This window comes from Trichechus manatus, unplaced genomic scaffold (assembly GCF_000243295.1).
Source record: "Trichechus manatus latirostris isolate Lorelei unplaced genomic scaffold, TriManLat1.0 scaffold00036, whole genome shotgun sequence".
NCBI lineage: Eukaryota > Metazoa > Chordata > Mammalia > Sirenia > Trichechidae > Trichechus > Trichechus manatus.
The window spans coordinates 14,852,749-14,864,755 of NW_004443972.1; the positions used below are offsets into that span (position 1 = coordinate 14,852,749).

The window sequence follows — 12,007 nt, forward strand, 5'->3', positions numbered from 1 at the left end:
TTAGCCAATGATATTTTTTTTTTTGCTCCCCAAAGTTAGTGATTTATGTTTGTGGCAAGAAAGATATTTCATTAGCTCTGCAAAACTACATTTTTTTTTGGAGATCTTCAAAAGTTTCCAAATGCCAACATTAAGCTAATTATGAAATGAAATTTTAATTATTGGATAGGATAGTATTATGCCATAATTTTTTCATTCTGAATAAAAAATGAAATATCAACTTATATCAGGACTAAATTTGCTAAACCTCTGCAGGTGTCTTTCCCTTTCATGCTTATTCATCATCCATCCATTTATTCTCAGAGATATCAGTTTATTATCAGTTGAGAACACCATTGTACCCCTCTTTACGAAACCAAAAAGTATTGCACAAAGGTAATGCTTTCCCTTTTGCCTGTTGATTGGAAGTCAATTCTGATCATTGTTTGTGACATGGCCAGTAGATAAACAAAAACTTTATAACTGTATGTGGGGTGTGTGGTTGTGTATATATGTGTATCATAATATAACATATATTTGGATATATCTACATTGTTCTCTAAACTTAAACTATATAGAGTAAGAGTCCAATATATAAAATGGCTTGCATACAAGGGAGTTCCTGGTCCTATATGAAACACTATTGTAGGAGTTTGAGTTCCTGGTCCTATATGAAACACTGTTGTAGGAGTTTGATGGGACTTGACCTAGAGCATTACATTTAACATGGAGAAAACTGTAAAATTCTGTTTGTGGTAAAGAATGAATACCAGACATGATAGTTTTTAATACCATTAAGGAGGCAGCAAGATTTAGTAAAAATAACATGGGAGTCTGGAGTCAGACATACTTGATTTAAACCCACATTTAACCATTCACTATATAATCATGGGCAGGTTACTTACTCTGAGCTTGGTTCTTTACCTGTAAAATTAATTCAAGAATGTTTTGAGAATGAAATAAAGTTTGAAAACATTTAGCACAGTACCTGGCATATAGTACACATGAAATAAATATTAGTTACCTTCCATTACCCTAAAAACAGATCTTATTCCAAGTCAATTTTACCTTTACTTGCAAACTTGCTGATGCAACTCTCCTTTCTAGATCTTCTACCTGTTGAAGAATACTCAAGTCCATTTCCATCGCTTGTTCTTCTACTGACCAGTTCTCCACAATATCTCGAGTTACCTGGTTTTCTTCATTTTCATTTAATTCAATAATAGCAACTATGTTTGAAAAGAAATTAATTTTTTAAATCCACTTTATTAAGTTTTTCCCATCAGAGATTTCTTCCAGAATGTGAATAAAATTCCAGGGGTAACATGTACATCTAACTTGACACATATAAATGCACTTGTGTATGCGCAGGTAGCCTACTGCTAAAAGTAGGAATATTATTTTTAAGAAATATAAAACATTATGCATGTGGGTGTAAAAAATTATAAGAAAAGTAATATCAATTTAAGAAATGTAAATAGTTACTGTTTGTTGAGCAAAATAAGAAAAATGCCTATCAATAATAAATTAAGAATTAAGATACATGAAAATATGTTTTAAGCTAAAATAATTATAACTAAGCGAGAGAGAAGAAATCTCTTAGATACATACCATCCTTATTCTTGATGCAGGCTTGAGTAATATAATCCAAGTGTTTCTGAATTTGTTTTTGTAATGCCTTTTCTCTTATTCCTCTGAGATGTAGCACTTTGAGCAAAGCTTTTAGGTCCTCAGGGTCAATAATCCTCCACCAACCAAACTGCATTTCTAAGTCCAAATAAATATGCAGATCTTTTATAAACATTTTGAATATGAAATCATAGCACAATGCAAATCAAGACTTATTAACTACATATAAACCATCAAAGATTCAGTTATAATACAGAAGTCTGTAATAATGAAATAAAGCGGCTATGAACCATTGCAAATGTACCTACCTTCAGGAATAGGTTTTGGACTAAGAAAATCTACTGGTTTCACTACTTCAATGGCTGCAGGTTGAGTTGAAGAAACTTTTTCATTTTGTGGCACTGGAGATTCACTTTTACTTGAAGCAGCATTGGGAGTCAAGAATGAATTACCATTTCCTTCCGATAATCCCAACCCTGATCCCAGATTAGGTAAAGGTGATGATGTAAATGGAATATTGGAAGTAAGTACACCTGTGGGCCACCCACAAAACTGAAGTCCCATCATAGATACGCCACTTTTTATCTGCCAAAAACAAAACAGATAAAAGTAGAATAAGCTAAGAAGTTTGGAAAAATGTTTAGAATTTAAAATTATTTTTTAATCCTGAAAAAAAAATATTCTTTCACTTATCACAATTAGAGGAAAAATCCACTTTATTAAGTTTTTACAATAGCAACAACAATGTTAAATTTCATGTTCTTATTTGCTCCCCAATCAAAATAATTTCCCTCTCAGAAATGCTGTAACAGTAACAAGCTACAAGTAATTAAAGAAGCAAATGTCTTAGGTTTAGACATAGGTTAGAAATCTGTAGTTCTAACGAAGCTTGGTGATAGAAATTCGGACTCTCTTCAGTTTTCAAACTGTGGCGGGGATAATATAACTATTCAACTGATTCCACCTTGAATGAAAATCTTTATGGAGTCAAAGATTAAAGAAATATAAAAGTGAATTAAAGTTAGCAATACTAACCTGAAGAGGTGATAAAGCAAATGGATTTAGGCCAATAGGATTCTGAGAGGAAGATGATCCAAGAAGAGGAGCTGGGGCAGGTGAAGGTGACTTAGGTGGTGGCTGAGACTGAGGAGCCACTAAAGATGCAGCTGACACATCAGCATGGGTAAGTGAAGTGTCATCACAAGGTGTTCTTGGCAAAAGGCTAAACCACTGTCTGTTCTTTTCAGTCAGCGTTTTTAACAACTGGTCACTGGGGAGAGGACTATAGAACTTTCCTGGACCACCTGAACCAGGACTAAACAGATTATTAGAGTCTGTCTTTTCCACGTTGCTTTGTGTTGCTGTTGACTGAAGGCTGCCCAGTGAATGTTTCCCACTGTTCTGATAAGACATAGTGCACCCATTTGCACTACCATTTGGTTTGGGTGTCATAGAATCTGACTCAGGGGGCATCTTAGCTACTTCTAAAAGCTTGCTTAATTTGGAGAAAGAGCCAGGTTTTTGAAGAAATAGATTTGTGTTGTCTTTTTCTTTAAGATCTTCCTTTTGTTCACAGTGATCTGTATTTAAACAATTTAAAATGTCCCCAGAAGTCTCAAACATTTCTTCTTTGATCTGGATACTTTCTGCCTTTTTTAGTTTTTCTCTTTCTTTTGCAATTTCTTCCAGTCCTACAAAATTGAAAAGTATTATGAAGTATTACTCCAGATCAAACCACTATACTTTATTACCATCTATCAAATTGTATGCATACATATTTTAATTATCCTTTCTAGATTACTTAATACTCTACTTTTTTAAATAGATTATAGTTTTCATTTCAGGAAAATTAATGTATATTCATTACAAAAACTTAAAATACAAAAAAAATAAAAAGTATCCAAAACCCTATCACACAACAAAAATCACCCTTAACATTTTTGTACAAATTCTTACAAGAGTTCTCTATGCACACACATGCATACTTAAACATACATAATTTTTAAAAAAGGAATATATGCATATTAATCTAACCTACATTTTACTGAATAACGCTTGATGAAGATTTTTATGTGTCAATATATACCTACATCATAAATTTTAATGGATACAGAGTATTCAGTGCAATATATCATAAGTTAAATAACCAAGCTTCTATTGATGGACATTAAAAACCAAAAAACAAACCCATTGCTGTCAAGTCAATTCCAACTCATAGTGACCCTAGAGGATAGAGCAGAACTGCCCCAAAGGGTTTCCCAGGAGCGGCTGGTGGATTTGAACTGCCAACATTTTGTTAGCAGCCATAGCTCTTAACCACTTCTGCACTAGGGCTCTGTACAGTCCAATTATTTACTATTGTAATCAATGCTATAAATGATGGATTTCCTTGTATTTGCATTTTGGGAATTTTTTTTTCTAATTTACATCTTGAGGATAAATTCCTAGAAATAAACTTACTGATTCTAAGATATGTACTTTTCAGAGTTTTTAAAAAGGACTATCAAACTACCTTCTAGAAAGTCTTAATATACACTCAGACCAGAAGTATATAGGAGTACCCGTTAGCCTACACTCTTAACAAACTGGATACTGTCAATATCTTTTCTTTGCCAGTAACTGTTGTTGTTATTAGGTGCCATTAAGTCAGTTCCGACTCACAGTGATGCTATGTACAACAGCACAAAATAGTGCCCAGTCCCGCGCCATACTCAGAATCACTGCTATGTTTAAGCCTATTGTTGCAGCCACTGTATCAATCCATCTTGTTGAAGGTCTTCCTCTTTTTTGCTGCCCCTCTACTTCACCAAGCCTGATGTCCTTCTCCAGGAACTGGTTCCTCCTGATAACATGTCCAAAGTAAGTGAGATGAAGTCTCGCCATCCTCACGTCTAAGAAGCATTCTGGCTGTACTTCTTCCAAGACAGATTTGTTCATTCTTCTGGAAGTCCAAGGTGTATTCAAGATTCTTTGCCAACACCATAATTCAAAGACATCAATTCTTCTTTGGTCTTCCTTATTCATTGTCCAGCTTTCACATGTGTATGAGGCGACTGAAAATACCATGGTTTGGGTCAGGCGCACCTTAGTCCTCAAGGTGACATTTTTGCTTTTTAACACTTGAAAGAAGTCTTTGGCAGCAGATCTGCCCAATGCAATATGTCGTTTGATTTCCTGTCTGGTACTTCCATGGATGTTGACTGTGCATCCAAGTAAAATGAAATCCTTGACAACTTCAATCTTTTCTCTGTTTATCATGATGTTGATTATTGGTCCAGTTGTAAGGATTTTTGTTTTCTTTATGTTAAGGTATAATCCATAATGAAGGTTAGAGTTGTTGATCTTCATCAGTAAGTGCTTTAAGTCATCTTCACTTTAAGCAAGCAAGGTTGTGTCATGTGCATATTGCAAGTTGTTAATGAGCCTTCCCCCAATGCTGATGTTGCGTTCTTCATACAGTCCAGCTTCTCAAATTATTTGCTGAGCATACGGACTGAGTAAGTATGGTGAAACGATACAACCCTGACACACACCTTTCCTGATTTTAAACCACACAGTATCCCCTTGTTCTGTCTGAACAACTACCTCTTGGTCTATGTACAGGTTTTACATGAGCACAATTAAGTGTTCTAGAATTCCCATTCCTCGCAATGTTATCCATAATTTGTTATGATCCACAAAGCCAGATGCCTTTGCATATTCAATAAAACACAGGTAAACATCTTTCTGGTATTCTCTACCTTCAGCCAAGATCCTTCTGACATCAGCAATGATATTTCTTGTGCCACATCCTCTTCTGAATCCGGCTTGAATTTCTGGCAGTTCCCTGTCAATGTACTGCTGCAACCGTTCTTGAATTATCTGTAGCATAATTTTACTTGTACGTGATATTAATGATATTGTCTGTTGGATCACTTTTCTTTGGAACAGGCACATATATGGATCTCTTCCAGTCAATTAATCTTCCAAACTTCTTGGCATAGACAAGAGACCGCTTCCAGCATTGCATCCGTTTGCTGAAACATCTCAATTTGTATTCTGTCAATTCCTGGAGCTTGTTTTCCACCACTGCCTTTACTGCATCTTGGACTTCTTCCTTTAGTACTGTCATGGACTGAATTGTGTCCCCCCCAAAATGTCGGCTTGACTGGGTCATGATTCCCAGTATTGTATGACTGTGTGATCTGATGTGATTTTCTTACGTGTTGTAAACTCTATCACTATGATGAGGTTATATGTGATCTCCTTATGTGCTGTAAACTCTATCACTATGATAAGGTTATACTGATGACATCTACAAGATTAGATAGTGTCTTAATCCAATCTCTTTTGAGATATAAGAGAGAGAAGCGAGCAGAGACACACGGGAACCTCACACCACCAAGAAGGCAGTGCCGGGAGCAGAGTGCATCCTTTGGACCTGAGGTTCCTGCACTGAGATGCTCCCAGACCAAGGGAAGACTGATGCATCACAAGGACCTTCCTCCAGCGCCGACAGAGAGACAAAGCCTTCTCTTGGAGCTGATGCCCTGAATTTGGACTTGTAGCCTACGGGACTACGAGAGAATAAACTTCTCTTTGTTAAAGGCATCCACTTGTGGTGTTTCTGTTAGAGCAGTACTAGATGACTAAGACAAGTACCATTGGTTATTGATCATATGCTACCTGCTGAAATGGGTGAATGTCAACCAGTTCTTTTTGGTACAGTGACTATGTGTATTCCTTTAATCTTCTTTTGATGCTTCCTGCATTGTTCAATATTTTCTTCAGTTGTTTCAGCTTGAGAAATGCCAAGCCCAGAAAACCCTTTTGGTTTTCTAACACCAGGTCTTTGTGCATTTTAGTATAATATTTTACTTTGTTGTTTCGAGCTGCCCTTTGAAACCTTCTGTTCAGCTCTTTTACTTCCTCATTTCTTCCATTTGCTTTAGCTACTTACATTTAAGAGCAAGTTTCAGAGTCTCTTCTCACATTATTTTGGTCTTGCCTGTCTTTTTAATGGGTTTTTGTTTTCTTCATGTATGATGTCCTTGATGTCATCCCACAATTAGTTTGGTATTCAGTCATTAGTGTTCAATGAATAAAATCTATTCTTGTGGGATATACTCAAGGTTGTATTTTGGCTCCTGTGGACTCATTTTAATTTTCCTCAGCTTCAACATGAAGTTGCATACAAGCAATTGATGGTCTGTTCTGCAGTTGGCCCCTGGCCTTGTTCTGACTGGTGATCGTCTCTTTCCACAGATGTAGTTCATTTGATTCCTGTGTTTCCATCCAGTGAGGTCCACATGTACAGTCACCGTTTATGTTGTTGGAAAAAGGTATTTTCAATGAATAAGCTGTTGATCTTGCAAAATTCTATCATGTGATCTCCGGCCATATTTTCCAACTACTAATCCTTCTTCTGTTTCTAACTTTCACATTCTAATCACCAGTAATTATCAATGCATCTTGATTTCATGTTTGATCGATTTCAGACTCCAGAAGTTGGTCAAAATTTTCAATTTCTTCATCTTCGTCATTAGTGGTTGGTGTGTAAATTTGAATAACAGTCATATTAACTGGTCTTCCTTGTAGGCATACGGGCATCTTATCACTGACAGCATTGTATTTCAGGATTAGATCTTGAAATGTTCTTTTTGATGATGAATGCGATACCATTCCTCTTCAACTTGTCATTCCCAGCTTAGCAGACCATATGATTGTCTGATTCAAAATGGCCAATTCCAGTCCATTTCAACTTACTAATGCTAAGATATTGATCTTCAAGCGTTCCATTTCATTTTTGATAACTTCCAATTTTCCTTGATTCATACTTCATACATTCCACATTCCAGTTATTAGTCGATGTTTGCAGCTGTTCCTTCTCATTTTGAGTCATGCCATGTTGGCAAATGAAGGTCTGGAAAGCTTTACTCTATCTATGTCATTAAAGTTGACCTACTTTGAGAAGGCAGCTCTGCCCCGGTTGTATTTTGAGTGACTTCCAACCTGAGGGGCTCATCTCCAGGCACTATACAAGACAACATTATGCTGCTACGCATATGGTTTTCACTGGCCAATTTTTCAGAAGTAGATCGCCAGGTCCTTCTTTCTAGTCTGTCTTAGTCTGGAAGTGCCACTGAAACTTATCCACCTTGGCGGACCCTGCTGGTATTTGAAATACCAGTAGCATAGCTTCCAGCATCACAGCAACATGCAAGCTACGACAAACTGACAAACGAGTGGTGGTTGCCAGTATGTAGGAGGTCAAAATCTAAATATGCATTGTATTAATTACTAGTAAGGCTGAGTATATTTCATAGGTTTATTAGTAATTCTCCTTGTGAACTGCTGGTTCACATTTTTGTCCATTATTTTAAAAAATCGTTTATAATAGCTATTTTAAAAATATAAATCCACTACTTTATTCAATTTAAACAGTAATATATATTCAAGGTAAAATATTCAGTAGTGAAGAGTATAAAGTAAAACCCTTTCTGACCTACTCCTGAAGTCCCTATTTCTACTCTTTAGAGGCAATCATGGTTAACCATGTGTATATATCCTTCCAGAAATTTTTTATGTATGATGTGTTTGTGTATATCTACCCATTGCCGTCAACTTGATTCCGACCCATTGCAGCCCTATAGGGCAGAGTAGACCTGCACCATAGGATTTCCAAGGAGCAGCTGGTGAATTTGAACTGCCGACCTTTTGGTTTGCAGCCAAGCTCTTAACCTCTATACCACCAGGGCTCCACATATATATACATATGTATATATGTATATATACATGTAAACACACACACACATATGTAACATTTTGAACTATTAGATAAATCCCTGTACCCCACTGCTGTCGAGTCAATTCTGACTTATACTGACCCTATAGGGCAGAGCAGAACTGCCCCATAGGGTTTCCAAGGAGGCAATCTTTACGGAAGCAGGCGGCCATATCTTTCTCCCACAGAGTAGCTGGTGGGTTCGAACCACCAACGTTTCGGTTAGCAGCTGAACACTTAACCACTGCACCACCAGGACTTCTTATTATGTAAAGAGAATACTACTGTTCACTTTTCTGCAATTTAGAATAAAATCCAAACTCCTAACCACGGCCTCTGTATGATATGGTTACTGAAAACCTCTACAACCTCTGTATACCACTGTTGCCCTTGCTAACCCTGCTCCTCCATTCTTCCTTCTTTCAGCTTCTCAAACATGCTAAATTCTTACCTTCTCCGGGCCTCTGCACTTGCTGTTCTTTCTGCCTGGGATACTATTCTGTCACCTGGCTCCTTTTCCTTCATGTTTCAGATTAAGTGTCATTTCCTTGGAGATGTTTTCTCCCATCACCCTATCTAAAGTAAGGTCCTCCTCCCAATAATGTTATCATATCTTTCTTTATATTCTCTTTATAGAATTTATCATTATTCATGATAATCTGTTTACTTTCCATTCTCCTCCCTACCCACACACTATATACTTTACTTAAAGGCAGACTGAAGTTGTCAACAATCAACACACATGGAAGCAGCAGTCAAGAAATCATAAGACACATTGTATTGGGCAAATCTGCTGCAAAAGACCTCTTTAAAGTATTAAAAAGCAAAGAAGTCACTTTGAGGACTAAAGTGCGCCTGACCCAAGCCATGGTATTTTCAATCACCTCATACACATGCAAAAGCTGGACAATGAATAAGGAAGACCGAAGAAGAATGGACACCTTTGAATTGTGGTGTTGGTGAAGAATGTTGAATATACCATGAATTGCCAAAAGAATGAACAAATGTGTCTTGGAAGAAGTACAACCAGAACGCTCTTTAGAGGCAAGGATGGTGAGACTGTATCTTACATACTTTGGACATGTTATCAGGAGGGACCAGTCCCTGGAGAAGGACATCACGCTTGGTAGAGGATCATCAAAAAAAATGAAGACCCTCAATGAGATGGATTGACACAGTGGCCGCAACAATGGGCTCAAGCATAACAACAATTGTGAGCATGGCGCAGGACCAGGCAGTGTTTTGTTCTGTGGTGCGTAGGGTCGCTATGAGTCAGAACTGACTCGACGGCACCCAACAACAATATCAATCTTCCCTCTTACTAGATCCCAAATGCCTAACATGGGGGCTGCTATAAAATAGGACTCAGTAAATATTTCTTGAATGAATGAAATAAAAGGATGAATTTACTATTTTCACTAACCTTAGATAGCTTTTCGTAGTAAAATATATCTCTACTCCATTTTTGGGACAGCGGCATAATATTCTATTACATGGATACATCATGATTTTTCCAACTAGACCCCTATTAATGTTTGATATAGCTCCCACATGCTACTCTTGGAATTAGTTTCTAATCCAGATTAAAATCCTGTACATCAGACTTATGCTTCCGATAAAGATGGAGTAATAGGGAGTAGATTTACCCTCCTGAATAAAATAACCAAAAAATAGGCAAAATATGTGAAACAACAGCTTGGAAGAAACTAGGGATCAGGCAGCAAAGATGGAAAACAAATGAGGTGAGCCCTACGACCGCCCCAGTTTACTGCCTTGAAATTGTTTCCGGGCTACAATACAGAGAAGGGCACCCAGGTGGAGCCTGGCAGACTCCCTGTGAGGAGGAGAAAGAACTGAGAGGCCAGGGAGACCAAGGTGGCTAAAGGGTCCAGGACAGAACACTGGAGAGGAGGGAGCCACACAGAGAGAACTCCAGAGATCTGCAGAGGTATTCAGGGGAGATAAGATCAGTGCACAGTGTGAGGAACACACCCCAGGTCAGGGAAAGAACCATTCCTAAAGGTTACAGTTGACATTGTCAGGTACTCACAAAGACTGGGAATAGTGCCTGTTTCTAGCAGCCAGAATAGGTTCACAGGGCACTGAGGAGAATACTAAGAAGGACTTTGCCTCAGTTGTTGTTAGGTGCCGCCGAGTCAATTCCAACTGACAGCGACCCCATGTGACAGAGAAGAACTGCCCCACAGGGTTTTCTAGGCTGTAATCTTTATAGGAGGAGACTGCCAGGTTTTTCTCCTGTGGAGCTGCTGGGTGGGTTCAAACCACCAACCTTCTGGTTAGCAGCTGAGCACTTAACCACTGCACCACCAGGGCTCCTTTTGCTTCAGTAGAAGGGGTTAACCAGGTCTAGACTGAACACTGTTCTAGGCCTGCCTAACAAATTTTAAAAGACCTAAAAGGACCAAACTTTTTCGAAGTAACTTAAGTGTATCTCAGTTAAACAAAGCTCAAGAACATTTCCAGGGGAAAAACATTCCGTGTTCATGGCCTGGAAGCTTAACTTTGTTATGATGAGAGAAGGTCATTAAAGTTGACCTACTTTGAGAAGGCAGCTCTGCCCCAGTTGTATTTTAAGTGACTTCCAACCTGAGGGGCTTATCTCCAGGCACTATATCAGACAACATTATGCTGCTATTCACATGGTTTTCACTGGCCAATTTTTCAGAAGTAGATCGCCAGGTCCTTCTTTCTAGTCTAGTTTCTACCCACAGAGATCAATAAATTCAATGCAATCCCAATCAAAATTCCAACAGCCTTCTTTGAAGAAATGGAAAAACCAGTCCTCAAATCCATATGGAATTGCAAAGGGCCTGTGTGTATCGTTTGTGGTGTATCTTGCATAACATAAATTTAATTAAGATTTTTTTCCTAGGATGTATTCAAGGTCTGATATCTTCTCATATGTGTAGTCCCTAGGTGGTGAAAGTGGCTAACATGATCAGCTGCTAACTGAAAGTCTGGCAGTTCAAGTCCATTTAGAGGTGCCTTGAAGGAAAGGCCTGGTGATCTGCTTCTGAAAAATCAGCCATTGAAAACACTATACAGCACAGCTACTCTGATATACATGAGTCAGCAGGCATTAGAATCAACATGATGGCAACTGGTTTTGTTCGTTTTTTTTAAACCTCCTGTATGTCATATTAATTGATGATAGCTATTATACAGATTTTTTTTTAAACCTGTGCATTTAAACTTTTAAATAAACTTGTTAAATCTAACCTTATTTTATTAAAAACAGATTGTACTTTTATAGAATTTTTAAAAAAATTGATAAGAGGAAGGGAATAATGCATAGAGTTAATCCTGTATTAACTCTCATTATCCATTTATTTCATGGTAGTTTCTGCCAGTTGGTACTTATTTATCCCGACCAGCCTTGGCTCTCAGACATAGTACTTGATTATATCATAGAATTACTTACACGCTTTCATTCTTTGTCCTCATATATATCTTTCCAATTAGATTGTAAGCTCTTTGTGAATAGGGAGAGATTAATTTTTTTTGTATTTCCATAGCACTTACATGAGGTACAATATAGGTGCATATTACACACCTGATGATTAAATCAGGAGTGGGGAGTTTTATTTTTTTATTTTTATTTTTATTTATTTTTTT

The 12,007-nt window shown here is 37.5% G+C and overlaps 1 protein-coding gene across 18 annotated transcripts in view; it reads right to left on the minus strand.

Moving 5' to 3' along the window:
- The window catches only part of BAZ2B (bromodomain adjacent to zinc finger domain 2B), a 463,486-nt gene that overhangs the window by 19,473 nt on the left and 432,006 nt on the right, over positions 1-12,007 (minus strand). For 17 of the 18 annotated variants that reach the window (XM_023730420.1, XM_023730423.1, XM_023730421.1 and 14 more), the window contains 4 exons: positions 2,644-3,299; positions 1,917-2,193; positions 1,591-1,746; positions 1,048-1,208 (listed from right to left, as the gene is read on the minus strand). In XM_023730420.1, coding sequence (XP_023586188.1) covers positions 1,048-1,208; positions 1,591-1,746; positions 1,917-2,193; positions 2,644-3,299 — 1,250 coding nt within the window. The remainder of the gene's footprint in view (positions 1-1,047; positions 1,209-1,590; positions 1,747-1,916; positions 2,194-2,643; positions 3,300-12,007) is intronic. The other variant, XR_002823946.1, reaches the window with a different exon arrangement.